The 15,396-nt window shown below is 35.4% G+C and overlaps 1 protein-coding gene across 1 annotated transcript in view; it reads left to right on the top strand.

Moving 5' to 3' along the window:
• The first annotated feature begins 231 nt into the window (after window positions 1-231).
• Window positions 232-15,396, top strand: part of LOC104607883 (uncharacterized) — a 32,605-nt gene continuing 17,440 nt past the window's right edge. The window contains exons 1-4 of the mRNA XM_088892241.1: window positions 232-586; window positions 698-786; window positions 9,901-13,008; window positions 13,324-13,532. Of these exons, the coding sequence (XP_088748367.1) occupies window positions 10,270-13,008; window positions 13,324-13,532 (2,948 nt within the window). The 5' untranslated portion in view covers window positions 232-586; window positions 698-786; window positions 9,901-10,269. The remainder of the gene's footprint in view (window positions 587-697; window positions 787-9,900; window positions 13,009-13,323; window positions 13,533-15,396) is intronic.

Below are 15,396 nucleotides of genomic sequence, written 5' to 3' on the forward strand. Positions count from 1 at the left end.
TGTTTTGAGGCAAATGCTAGTATGTGGAAATTTATACGAGAATCAACTTTCACCATATAACCCCTCTTTTATTTTTATTGTTATGTGTTTTCAATTATGCTGAGGTTAATGACCCTTCTTTTTATTTATTTTATAAGTCGTCTTAAGGTCAATTCTTTTTTTTTTTTAATACGACGCTTACCTTGTTTTTATTTATTTTCTAAACTGTCTTAAGGTCAATTTTTTTTTTAATACGACCCTTACCTTGTTTTTATTTATTTTCTAAGCTGTCTTAAGGTCAATTTTTTTTTTTTTTTAAGGTTTTAAGACGACCCTTAGTTTGTTCTTATTTATTTTCTAAGCCGCCTTAAGGTCAACTCCTTTTTTCTTTAGTCCCAATCTTTTTTTCCAGGTAGAGGGATGACCACCTCAAATTTTATTAACCATTATCAACTCTTGACGCCTAATATACACACATTCATGAAGAGGGAGATCTCCATCCTCATCGCAAAAGCAGCCAAGAGAAGATTCCCATACAAAGAAAAAAAATGTAGAAACAAGAATCAGAGTACAAGCTTTCAAATTCAACAATTTCCTGCAGCTGCAGGTATTTGTATCTTTCTTTTTCTTTTGAATCTGTTATCCGCATGTTCAGTTAAATCAGGAATCTCCATGATGTTTAGAGATTACTGTTTTTTTTTTTTTTCTAATTTATTAGGTTTAATTAAAATGATTTCGGATCCCTACAAGTTTATCATTGGAGTCTGGTGTATAAGAGGTCAGCATGATTAGGTGGCTTCTAACCAAGTAAGTTGTACTACTTTTGTTCTCCATCTATTCTTAATAGCTTTCATATAGATCTTCTCTCCATTATTATCAAAATTTGGTAGCAAAACTACAAACTTGATGATTTTGATCATATTCTAAGTGCTTTTTTGGGAGGGCGGAAGCGCATGCAGCAGCTTCCGACTTTCTGAGATGGGTTCCAAATGAACAGCCTATAACATATATTTGGTGGAAAACCCGGAGAGTTCAGTTGGCTGTCAATCAGCAGCTATTTGAAGCAGTCAAGATCTGCAACCCACAAAAATGCTACCTATACTACCCACAACACTAAAGAATACAATCACTACAGTGGCACACTACAATTAATGTGCGGATGTAATGTCTTTGTGGACAGGTGTTGGTAGCGTTCAGGTAGGTATAATGAATTTCAATTGAGGGATTGTCCATTTGAATAGTATATTTGGAGTATTTCAAAGTAGTTGAACCAATTTAGCTGAATTAGCTAGGGATGACATTTTTCTCATTCCCGTCATGTATTCGACCTCCCTGACCTGATAGAGTTAGCCAACCAGAGATGGGGATTGCATCGTTAGGGCGGGGACGGGGATGGAAATTAATAAGGATCTCTGACCGAGGTTATTTAATTCTGGCCCCAACCAAAGTTTCAGCCTTCCAGCCAAGCCAAATGGGGCTGATAGGCAGGTTCATTTAATTCGGGCTACCACCTATTAAGAGTGATTGTGTGTTCACCATGGGCCCTATTTGTACTAACACTGATATGTTCTCTCATGATATAAATAACTCAGTCCAATATACATGATTTTGTCTTCAGCCCTGATTTGGATAACCATATGCTATACCAACTAGACCTATTCATGGGCTGGCTGGCCCGACGGCCCGGCCCGGTCCGGTCCCCGGACGGGCTTGAACAGGTATATAGGCCCGCGGGCTTAATCTCGGGCTAAAAAGCCCGGCCTGCAATAAATTCGAGCCGGGCTCGGGATTTGCCAAAATAGTCCGGCCCGAGCCCGGCCCGGCCCGACCTATAAATAAACCTAAAAAACCTAGTTGAATACCCCTCTTTTTTTCACCTCTTTCCCTTCTTTTTTCAACCAAATTCTTCTTCTCCACATCCTCTTTCCCTTCTTTATATATATTTTTTAATATTAATAATTTTGAATTTATATATATTTTTTAATGTAAATAAATTCTGATTTATATTAATTATTGAATAGGAAAAATTTCTAATTTTTTTTATTAAGTCGGGCTTCGGGCTTTTTATTAGGACCGGGCTTGGGCTCGGGCCTAACATATTTCTATTAATAAATAGTAAAAGCCCGACCCAACCCGGCCCATGAACAGGTCTAATACCAACGATGTGCCTTGGGACTGAAAAGTCCACCATCTATTTATATCAGGCAGGTTGCAGCCTGCTAAAATTATTACTTGGTAGGTAGAGAACCGATTCTTTTAGTGCTGGATATGCTATCCACAAGATACTACATCCATGCATCAGGAACATCAATCACTTCATAAATCTGGACTCATGTTTTTAACCCATCGTCCATCATTGACCTGGTTGGTTTCATAAGTAATCCTGACACTGTTAAGGGGGTGTTTGGTATATATTCGTATTGGGTTGTGTTTCATTTTAGGTTGATCATACAATTTGTGAGAATTGTGTATTGTCACATCATATATAAATGTCATTTCAATTAGTAAAATGTATAATATCAAATTTAACATTTTATGTAAAAATAACAATTTGTATTGACCCTACAAAGACTTTGAGAAAACATTTCAGAAAGAAAATCTCTCTCAAATTTATATTGACCATTCTAAAATACAACACAATACAAAACCACTTTTTACCGAACACCCCCTACGTCACCATCACAATTCTGGCTCCAATTCTCCCACCAACCTCTAACTAGGGGTGGATTCGAGCTAAGCTATTCAGCTTGGCTCACCAAGGCAAAACGAGGCTCGAACTTGAGCTCAGTTCAAGGTAGAATCTTGAGCTCGAACTTGGCTCAAGTCAAAAGCTTATAAGCTCAAGCTTGGCTCGGCTCAAGTTTGACTTGAGAAAAATATTTTATAAAAATAAAAAATATATATATAAATATTTTTTATTTGATATTTAAAAAATAAAGAATTATTATTATATATAAAAATAAAAGCATCATATATAATATTTTTATTATATATTATTTTCTAATTTTTATATATTATTTGCTAGTTTCTTTCATTTTTTAATTTTTTTGTCATTACTATTATGATATTACAAGTTGAAACATTGAATGAATGTTTGAATCGTAGACCTGTTTATTTGCAAGGAAAAACACTTCAGACTGTGGCAGGGTTAAAAAAAAAAAAGAAAAAACATTGTAGAAAGAAAAATAAGACATTATATTAAAGTTTATGGGCCCCATGTGTGTGCTTGTCGAGGACCATGCTTGGGCTATGCCCTTGTTATAGGTGTTATAGATGCTAAGCCAGACTAGGCCCGGTCCTGGCCCACAATCACCCTATTCTAGATTCTAAAAATCACCCAAGCACACAAGAAAAAAAAAAAAGCCATTTACTATGTTTTTGTAGTAAAAAGAGTCATTTACTAGAGTGACGTTTGATAAATATGAAATTTCAGATCTGAAAAGTTGAAAAGGTATTTTTTGTCTAAAATTTGAAAAGAAGCATAAGTGCTTTTCTACCTTTTAGAAGCTTTGAATCCATAAGTTTGTTTGTGTTGGATCAACACTTTACCATCTAAAATTTACTGACTTTACTATTTTACCCCTACAATATACTATTTGGAAATGTTGAGTTAAATTTGCATTATCTCATAAAAAAATATTTTTCAACCTCAAAATAATATTGAAACAATACAAATAAAAATAATAAGTTAATAATTAATAATTAATAAATGAAACAATCAAAATAAAAAAATAATTAATAACTACAAAAATATTAAAATAATTAATAATTTACACAAATAAAATTAATGAAATAATTAAAAATTACTAGTTAATAAAAATAATTAATAATTAATAAATAACACAAGTAAAATTAATAAAAATAATTAATGTTTAAAAAATATTAAAATAATTAATAATTAGTAAAATAATTTATTATTATTAATAATTACAATTACAATTATAATTATAATTATAATTATAATTATTATTTTAATATTATTACTCACCCAACCACCGCTGTTGCAAGTTGCAGCGGCGGTGGTGGTGGCAAGAAGACAGGGGAGCGAGAGAGAGAGCTACAAACCACCATCTTTGGCTGCTATCTTTCTCTCTTCCTTCTTCTTTCCTCAATATTTTTTTTTTCTTTCTTCTTCATCTTCATAGATTCACCGGAATACACTATTCAATATTGTGCACTCACCCCTTCCTCTCGACAACGGCGGTGAACCAATAGTGGGTCTCCATTCGTTCTCTCTCACTTTTCCTCTCTTTCCTCTTCTTCTTCCTCCTGGCATTTTCCTCCTCCCCTTCTTTTGTTTTTCATCATCGCCGTTGCAAGTGTTGTAGTGGAGGATTCAAACTCAATAGCGGCTACCCATCTCTAGGCCATTTCTCCCTTCCTTTCTCTCCGACATCTCTCTCTAACCCTTTCACTCACTCCCTCTTCCATTTGCCTATCAGATCTCTCTCTCCCTTGCACCTCTTTCTTCTCCCTGTTTTTGTTCGCCCATCAGATTCCACTGCAATTGCAATGCTCCAAAATAGGATGCAGATCCCTTGTTCTCCGTCTTCTCTGCCAGCTAGGTAGACCCGAACAACAACGACCGTTCATTGGAAATCATTTCTCAGTTTTAAACCGAAATCCCACTAGAAGGCCGACATCCAACATGGGGCATCCTCTTCTTAGGTGTCGAGACTCGCACAAGAATCTTCTCACTGGTGGTGGGAAGTGGGAAAACAGGGAGAGAGAGAGAGAGAGAGAGAGAGAGAGAGAACCGATGCTACAACTTGCAACGGTGGTGGCAGGAAGACAGGGGAGAGAGCGAGAGAGAGAGAGAGAGAGAAAGAGAGAGAGAGAGAGGCATTCTTCCTCTCTAAGAAAACACAAAAATGATTAGATCTTTTAGATCTGGGGGTAATCAAGGGTAGCACACATCATTTTGAAAAAATTAGAAGGGTAGATTCAACTATGCACTAGCTTTGAAACATGTCTGAGCTCGTTAAGAGTCGGCCCAAGGTCTACAGTTTTCAGATCTGAAAGTAAGATTCAGATCAAGTTTAAGAGGAGAAACCAAACAAGTGTGAGGATCTAAAAAAGCAATGTTTTCATATTCAAACATCTAAAAAGTGCAATCAAACACCCCCTAAGACATCATCAGTAGTTTTACATAAATATTATGGTAAATTGTTGAAATCTCTTTGAAATTTTTGACCATTGCTGAAACCTTTCCTGAAGTTTGGTAATTGCAATCACCTCCCTTGAACGTCATGATTTTTCTTTTTTTTATTAAAACAGAAGGGGTTACACAAGACGAGGGCTAGCATGTCCCCAAGCATTACAAAAAGAAGTGAACTCTAAGCCTATCGGAAGCTCATTAATAGATAAATAACGATCACAAATTACTTAATGAGTTAATCAATCTGTCGCTTGATTAGCTTCGCAATAAACATGACAATACCTAACATTATGATTCATCCACATGCCTAGACGATTACACTCTTCAATGATGTTCCTTAATCTCAACAGGAGGGCACCTTTTTGAAGCAGATAGTCGATGACGAGCTTGGAATCACCCTCAATAGTAATAGGTAGATCATGAAAGATGAGAGCAAAATTGTGGGCTTCCCAAGCTACCCATGCTTTGGCAAGGTTAATAGTCATTACGCCAATAGAATATACTTTTATACTCAAGACCCTAGCAATGCATGCTACAGAGCAGAGCCATTTAACCCACAAGAGGCATCAAAATTAATCTTAATACTCTCCTCTTGAGGACTTTTCCACAGAATAGGAAACCATTCTTTATCATGATTATTCACATAAACCTGATCCTCACCCAATCAAGATTTCATATCAATAAGGAAATTAAGAACTCTTTCAATTAGGATAAGAGGGGCATCGGATTATTATTAAAAACTTTTTTGTTTCCATAAAGGAACCACAAGATTACCACATATTTTTCTTCAATTAATGGCAAGCAATAACCATTAAGTTGTTAGAAATTTTAACCCACCACTCCCGAATTGAGTTATCATCAACATTAGGACAATCTCATCATTAGATCCAAGGTCATCCACACTTGTTTGGCATATGAGCATTTAAAAAACAATGTGGTCCAAATTCTCATCCTCACCACAAATGGCACAAAATGTTACAACCCTATGAATAAGAAGATTTTTAGTGGGGAGTTTATTGTTAAGAGCAAGTGATAATAGATCCAAATTCTCAATATGATTTTGATTCACCTCGTTGACAAGAGGGGTACTACCAGTCCAAGCATCAATCATATCCAAAATTTAGCCTTTTTACCATCACAAATGACCCAACAAATACCCCTCTTAATCACATCCCTTGAAGATAGGATACCTCTCCAAGCTCAAGAAATAACCTTTCTAGTAGTGGCTTCCCAAAAAATTTTATCTTTTGAGGTAATTATTTGATACCACCTTCACCCACAAATTTTCTTAGTCAGTCAAAATCTACCAACCAAATTTTGCAAGACAAGCATTGTTATCCATTTAAGATTTTTGATCCCAAGACCATGCCAAATTTTAGGTGTGCAAACATTTCTAGGAATTTTGAAAGGTCTTTTAACAAATTGGGGCATCATGCAAGTAGTAGAATCGACTAGATTTAACTTGCCCGCAAGAGAAAGAGAGAGTTCATTTTCCACCCAACCAGTTTTCTCTCCATCCTCTCGAGATTTTTGAATGTTTCTTGGATACTCTCCATCAATAAGATGAGCACCCAAGTACAAGTCCTTATGGATTCCAAAGAAATTTTTAGAATTCTTGACATAATTTTTGTAAGTCTAGAATGAATGTTCCTTGAAAAATATAGTACCAAATTAGAATAAATAGGGCATTTCCCAGAGGCCTTGGCAAAATTATCCATCTCTTTGATTTTAAGTAATGCATTTACCAAGGTTTTATCAAAGATGATGCAGTCATCTACAAATTGAAGGATTAGAATTGTAGGACCTCCGCGAGACACTTTGCAACCAATAAGTTTTTCCCAAAAATATGTTCTCTTTCAAGCTTCCTAGGGCATTTGCACATATAATAAAAATATACGGTTAGAGAGGATCCCACAGTCTAATGCCTCTAGTAGAAGTAAACTCCTGAGTAGGTGAGCCATTAATCAAAATCTGAAAAGGAATAATATTGGCACATTCCATAACCCATTTTATTTATTAGTAATGGAATCCAAATTTGGTCAGCACTTTCTCAACAAAATCCATTCAATCTTGTCATAAGCCTTTTCCATATCAACTTTACAAGTTAATACACCCGAACATCCTTTCTTTTTCTTGATAGAATAAAACATCTCGTGAGAAATGAGAACCATTACATAGACTGATAGGATGAAAACCATTAACCATTTTAGGGTTATTGGTTTTGGGAATTAATGAAATGAAAGTTTCATTAATCACTCTATTCATTTTTCCAGAATGGAAGAAAACTTTGACTCTTGCAGACAGAATCGCCAATTATAGATCAGAAATTTTGTAAAGAAAAGGGCATTTAAACCATCGGGACCAAGAGCCTTAAGACCAAGAATGATAAGAAGAGTATCAAGAATCTCGTTTTTAGTTACATTTTTAATTAGGTTATCATTGATATCATCTATGATACATTGATTAGTATCATTAATAACTTCATCAAAAGGAAGATTAATAAGGTAGCCATTAGGAAATTCCTGCCTCCAATTATCATTGATTAAAATCTAATATAGTCGTTCCTTAGTAAAAGAATTTTTCCAAGTAAATTGCTTACCCCTCATGTCCAAATCAAAAAGATTACATTAACTAATAAAGCTATTAAACTCACGTGTTTGACTAGGGAGAACACTCCTTCCCCCACTTTTATTAGAGCTATCTCTAAACAAATTAAAATCACCAATAAGGCACACACTCCGTCTATGCTATCAACAATTTCTTTAATCCAATTCCAAGCAACCATCCATTCTTGCTTGTTGGGAGGGGCATAAACAAAAGTGTTAAGCCAATTCAGTGGTCGTTAATAAAAGCATGAATAATCCTATCATTAGATAAAATAACATTTAGAATACATTGTCTTGAGTCCCATAATATCTAGAGACCCCGAGAAAAACCCACAGAGTTAACAACAAAATAACTATCAAAAGGAAGAGACTCAATAATTTTTTTTGCTCGATTAGGATTGACTCTAGTTTCCATAAGAAAATAGACACCCGGTTTATGAGATCTAGTGATTTCAAGTACATGGCATCCTGACTAGTCCCTCTAACGTTCCAAATCACAATCCACATTTCCAACTGGATTTGCAACTGGACCCATATTGTCCTTTTATCTGCAAGATCTGAACCCCTGTTGTATTGATCAGTCAACACTTGATCATCATTAATTTCATTATCTTGGTTGTTCTCCCAAGCTTCATTCTCCTCCATTCCCATATTGCCCCTGAGCTTTATGATATGGTTACAAGTAGACCCCCTCTACTAGAATCCTCTAACAAAAGGCATGGAAATGTCTAAAGTACCCATGCAGTTATTATTGAGGTTGGTTTTTAAAAGAAAAAAAAAACAATCTAAACATCATAAACAAAAAAAAGAGAATTTAAAGTTGCAGCTTTACCTTTAGGTGATTGATATGAAGAGAAAAATTGAAAAATAAATCAATTTCAAAAGAGAGATTGAAAAAGTTTGGGCTAGTGCTTCATAGGAAGAGAAGATTTGGAAAATAAACATTTTGGTCAAAAGTAACTGAATGGGTATTTTAGACATTTTCATGCCTCTTTTTAGAGGATTCTAACAAAGGGGGTCTACTTGCAACTATGTCCAAAAGTTCAAGGGAGGTGATTGGAATTACCAAACCTCAGGGGAAGTTTTAGCAATTTACCCAATGTGTAGTTAGTGTATTATTAAGACATTCTCTCTACACTCCTCTACCATTTTACCTAATGCACCTTCCATTGGGAACCATTCGTATGTCCATTTGAGAATTAGTTCTTTTATCAAAAAAATATCTATAAAAACTCTTGTACATATCATCCTTTTAGAAACAAAACCTCCCTGTCTTTCCCACATTATTTTATTCCAAAAATAAAACAAAAAGTACTAAAAAACTTAAAAGAAGCAAAAAAGCAGAAAAAAAATAAGTGAAATAGACATTAATAGAAAACAGTTTTTGTCTATAATTATATATTTTTATTTTGTGCTACCTTCTTTTATTTTCTACTAATTTATTCTTTCTGTATTTTTACCTATTATTTTATATTTTACTTTTTATCTCTAACTATTTCAAATCAACATTTTGTTTTTTTTTTCTCTTTTAATTATTTTAGTCAAACAGATGTTATGATAAAAAATGTCATTTTACACTTCCATGTAAAAGAACCAGCAATGAGTAAATTGGTTGCAAAAATGAAACCAAAAAGTATGCTCATGACATGACAACCAAAAAAAAGGGTAAACTATATATAGGTGCCCTGTGGGATGAATTGACTTTGCTGCAGTTGGTTTGCCTTTGAAGGAAGAAGATGAATAGTAAAAAAAGAGAATAAAAACATGGACATTTTTGTAATTTTACCACTCATAATAGTGTTAGTTTAGCGGAGTTGGACTTAAATGTATATTTCTGAAACTTCATTTGAGAGTTCAGGCCCTAAAATCCAAAGTACAGGTTACCTAATCTACAATTTACCCAAAACATTATCATATGCAGCTATAGATTTTAGCATTATTACTAAATATTATAATTATACTTATATCACCTATATATTCTTATTTAATATTTGTATCAAATGGGATTTTTGGCATTTGTGCCATTATTTTGTCAAAATAATATAATAACAATAAAATAGAATACAACAACTTGTTTTTATATTGGATATTTTCTTCTCAAATTCCATTTCTGTGGAGCTTGGTATCTAATTTTTGGTATTTATGGATTTATAACAGATCCCACCATCCATTTGATAAGAGGCTCAACTCAAGTAGTAGTCTGTACACCGCACTTGTCCACATATATGAAAGCCATGCAGTCATCAATGAGGAAGAAGTTGACTAAAAGTGACAATTCCATCACTTTGTTAGACGTCCTGTTAATCTCATCCACTTAGAGAGATGATGCGGCCGATCCATGTTTCATGGTTGTCCCTAATTCAAAATCTTCTTGTTTGACAAAGTTCAATAATTTCCATATGCAAGTAAGCTGCATTGCCTTTCGCCCATGTCCTTCCTAATGGAGTCTTCCTCCTTCACGTCAATGGCAGACTAGAAGCATTTCTTTGACAACAAATTACCAGAGAGAGAGAGAGAGGTCAGGTCATGGAGTTGGGTGCAGTGGCCTTTCTACTCGACAACTTGCGCTTGGTGGTGGGAGAAGTAGAGCTGATACGAGGCATTCGCGGTCATGTCATAAATCTCAAAGATGAATTAAAGAGTATTCAAGAAGAGTTAAGCGAAGCATACACAAAGCAAGAGGGCAACAGAAGTTTGAAGACATGGATAAAACAGGTTGGGACTTTAGCTTATGATATCGAAAATGTTTTAGACGAGTACAAGCTTTATGCCACCCCACACTCTCATAAGCTCCCTCGGTTTCTTGGGAACTTGATATCTTTCCATTCCATGGCCAAACAGATAGAAGATATTCGGAAAGAACTCAAGGAAAAAAGAAAAAGATACACAAAGATCATCTCAAGTCAATCCCCAGCTGGTTCTACTACCTCTATTGAAACACGACAGTTTCCCAAAGTGGCTTCCTATCTCTGTGATGAATCTCAGATTGTGGGCTTTGACAAACCAGAACGTCAGCTGATTTCCTTGTTAAAGGAACCAGGACTAACGACTACTGTAATCTCTGTGGCTGGGATGGGCGGTTTGGGGAAGACAACCCTTGTCAGAAAGGTGTACAAATTGTTAAAAGGAACCTTTGAATGCCAGGCTTGGGTCACAGTGGGGCAATCATACAGAAAAACAGAGATCTTAAGACACTTGCTATCCCAATTTTCCCCATCATCAAGTTGGGGAAATGCAGAAGCTGAACAACATTTGATCCTTTCAACAAACTCATTTGAACTAACGGCCAAGGTGAAGGATTATTTGCAGCAAAAAAGGTTCCTGGTTGTTTTTGATGATATTTGGGGCCCAGATATTTGGGAATACTTAAGATGTTTGTTGCCAAATGATGGATGTGGTAGTAGAATAATTGTTACAACGCGTAGAAATGATGTTGCCAATTCTTGTATAGGATCCTGTGGTCATGTCTATAATCTCCAACCCCTATCTCCCAAGGATGCACAGGAGCTCCTGTGCAAGAGGGCCTTCTCATCAACCTTTGCAGAATGCCCTTCAGAACAGAAGGTGTGGGCTGAAAAAACTGTGAGAAGGTGTGAAAGATTGCCTCTTGCAATTGATCAAATAGGTAAACTAGTGCGAAGTAACAAAAGAAAAACCATGTTTGATTGGGGAAAGCTGGATGATACTCTTGGATTTGAGCTAGCAAGTAATGAACATCTTTCATGTATTACCAAACTATTATCTCTTAGTTTCAATAATCTGTCCTCCTACCACTATACCTATTGTCTCTTGTACCTTGGCATTTTTCCAAGGGGTTATAGTGTTAGTTGTAGAAGGTTGATTCGGTTATGGATAGCTGAGGGGTTCATAGAACAAACGAGTGGCAGAACATTTGAAGAAGTTGCAGAGGATTACCTCAATTATCTTATCGAGAGGAACTTGGTACATGTCGAGGAGACAGAGATTGATGGACGACCCAGGACTTGCAGGCTTCATTATTTGATGAATGACATCATAGTTTCAAGGGCTGACGATGAAAACTTTCTTAAAATCTTGAAAGAGCCAAACACAAATTTGGAAAACCAAGTGCGCCGCTTATCTGTTCATGGTGGTTATTGCAGGAATTTAACTTACAATTGGGGCTCCTACCCATATGTTCGAACCTTTTTCAGGTTTTCAATGGATGGATCATCTTCATCCTCCTCCTTTATCCACAAAGTTATTTCAAACTTTAGGCTCTTGAAGGTTTTGGATTTGGAGAATGCACCTTTGGATACTTTTCCTAATGGAATTGATGATCTACTTCTGTTAAGGTATCTAAGTTTGAGGAATACCAGGGTCAAAAATCTGCCCAAGTCGATTGGTAAGCTTGTAAACCTTGAAACTTTGGATCTTAAGCATACATTCATCACTCAATTGCCCTCTAAAATTGCCCATCTTCATCGGCTACGCCATCTTTTAGTCTATCGGTACGACTTTCAAAACTATGCGGCTTTCGATTGTGTAAGAGGTGTTGGTGTGCATGAGAAAATTGGTGGCTTAACTGCTTTACAGAAGCTAGCTTTTGTAAAAGCAAGCAAGCACACTGGAATTGTCCAAGACTTGAAAAATTTGACCCAACTAAGGAAATTGGGGATTGTCGAACTGGAAGGAGAAAGTGGGAAAGATTTGTGTCTCTCCATTGAGAAGATGCAGAGCCTTCATAGTTTAAGCATATCATCACAAAGAATGGAGGAACGTCTTCATCTACAGACTATGTCTAATCCCCCTATCCATCTTCAACGTTTATATCTGAAGGGGCACCTTCAAAGCATGCCCAGATGGATTTCAGAACTTCACAACCTGGTCAGGATACGCCTGAAGTGGTCAAAGTTAAAGGATAATCCCATTGAAGCCCTTCAAGATTTGCCTAGCCTAATGGAGCTTCAGTTGCTTGATGCTTACTGTGGAGATAAGTTGGACTTCATGCAAAAGAAATTTAAGAAACTTAAGATACTGGAATTTGAACAACTGTGTCAACTGCGTACGGTGATACTGTACAAAGGCACATTGCCCAACCTTCAGAAACTAGTTATAAGATGCTGTCCAATGCTAAGAGCAGTGCCTAGAGGAATTGACAACCTTACCCAACTGAAGGAACTTGAATTGCAGGATATGGATGATACATTCATAAAGGGTATTCGAAAGAACGGAGGTGAATGCCGTTGGATGGTCAATCACATCCCAAAAATTCGTTCTTACTCTCATGGTTGTTTGACAGATCTTTCATGATTCCTCTTTTAATATAATTCCTCCTGCACAGCTACTATCTATATCTTTGCAGAAGTACTGGTGAGCATTAAACACACTTTCTTTTTGTTTCTATTCTAGTTATTCATTTTATTTTTCTCCTTACTAGAATTTTTTTTCCTGCCATATGGTCAACTAATGAATCACCCACATTTCACATATTCATTATTGAATATATATTGATATGATTGAGTTCTCATCTGCAGTGTTTCATGAGAAGGGACCATATGGTTGAACACATAATTGCATGTTCTAGGTTATTCAAGGATCCTAATTGGTTTTGTCTTGTAGGGTCCTAGCAGAGAAGAAATTACAGCGAGCATCTTCATCCATAATTATTCTCAACTCAGTGTCTCAATCCTAATCTTGTATATGATCATTTTGGGAGGAGCAAGGCAATGCTTTGATATGGCTGATTCTGTTCTACTTACTATTTGCCTTTTATGCTTTGATGTACTGGTTTTAGTGGATATGTCCATGGTCTTTGGAGTCCAAAGAGGGTATGTAATTTGATAAAAGCAAATTAATAATTCAGTATTGTTAATTATATGTTCAAAGATGATTTCCAAATTTTCATGGATCCCACCATCCAAAGATTTTCATGGCTCCTGCCATCCAAAATTATGAAGAATACTATCAACGGTAGGGGTGGATTCAAGCCAAGCCGAACTGAATCGTACGAGGCTCGAGCTCGAGCTCGAGGTAGAACATTGAGTTTGAGCTTGGTTAGGCTTGAGCTTGATTTGAGAAAAAATATTTTATAAAAATAAAAGACTATATATAAATTTTTTTTTTGATATTTAAAAAATAAATAATTATAATAATTAAGAATTATAATATTTTTATTATATATATATATATGTATATATATATATTTGAGCTCGGCTCTTATAGCTTGAATAGCTCATGAAGAGTTTGGCTCGTGGCCACCCCTAATCAACGGACTTTGATAGTCTAACATTGGATTCAATTATCCCGAGACTTGGATTATTTGTTTACATTGTAAGGTCGGATTCAAATTTTGCAATCTGCATCCGATTAATAACTGGATTGGATGTAGATTTAATTCCATCTCAGTAGATTAAAATCCAAATCTGATTATATAATATAGATATTAACTTTAATTTATAAAATATAAAAATATTATAAAAGTTAAACAGCAATTAACTTTTTAAATTATTTTATATTAAAAAATGAAGTGGAGTTTAATTAAATCTGAATATGATAGGATTTGAATCTGATCTCAGATCTTTACATGTGAACAAATTTTGGATTAAATTCGGATTTCAGTTTTCATTAATTGGATCCGATTTGGCTGTTGCCGAATCCGATCCATTTATAGCCCTATCCAGGATTTTTTTTTTCGGCCGAAGGCAAGGCCAAAATCCATTAATCACCAGAAAAAAAATTACATCCAATTGGAGATCGATGGAAATCGATGACCTAAGGAATACGAGAGTATCAGACCAGACCAGGTCATGAAACGGTTATACTTAGCAGCATATTATGGACTATGGAATACTCTATTACAGAGACGAAATAAGAGATAACAGTGTGAAGGTGCCAAAGGAGAATCCCGATTGGACTTGATGAGATGAGTGACTAACCTCGCATCACTTTCAAGGATTATTGAAGAAACCGACAAGTATTGGGCTAATTTAAGGCCTTACAGAATTCCAAGAACTTCAGCTCCTGCAGAAGAGTGTCCAAGAGGAGTTGTATAAAATCATTTACTATACTTTGTATTTTTTAATATATATATTTTTTTCATTCTTAGGTGCTGAAATAATTGCATTAGCATAATTTTATTAATAAAACTTCTTTTCTAATGTGGGACACAATTCACAACTAGGACGATGCATGTTAACTTGGTCCCTTTTTTTTCTAACTTTTAATTTAGTTACATGTTTACTCTCTAGTCCCTACTTTATTAGCAGTAAGGTCTAAATTAAGTACAAAACAATCCTATTTACTATTTTCTGTTCCTTCTTTTTCTTAACCCCAAATTTTAGAATCCAGATTTGTTCCTCATACCAAATCCATAGTACATTGTAGCTGTGTATTCCACAATGTTTTCAATCCGCTGTAGATTTGGTGGGTCGAACCTTTTGAAACATCACCCAGTTACGATTTTAAGTCAATTCAGTCAATACCTGCTAATACCTGCTAGACGGTTAAAAACTGTTGATTTAGTCAAAAATCGTTCAATTTGGCCGGTTTGGCAGTTGATCCATTTGACCCGATGATCAAGTCGTGGGTTGTACATTCAATGCATGTAAATTTTCGAAGGCCATAAATTTGCACTCTAATGTCTAATTGGGGTGATTTTTTTTTTTTTATTTTGGGTAACTTCTTGAGATCTAT

The sequence above is a fragment of the Nelumbo nucifera genome, chromosome 7 (assembly GCF_055504915.1).
Source record: "Nelumbo nucifera cultivar China Antique chromosome 7, China Antique-T2T, whole genome shotgun sequence".
NCBI lineage: Eukaryota > Viridiplantae > Streptophyta > Magnoliopsida > Proteales > Nelumbonaceae > Nelumbo > Nelumbo nucifera.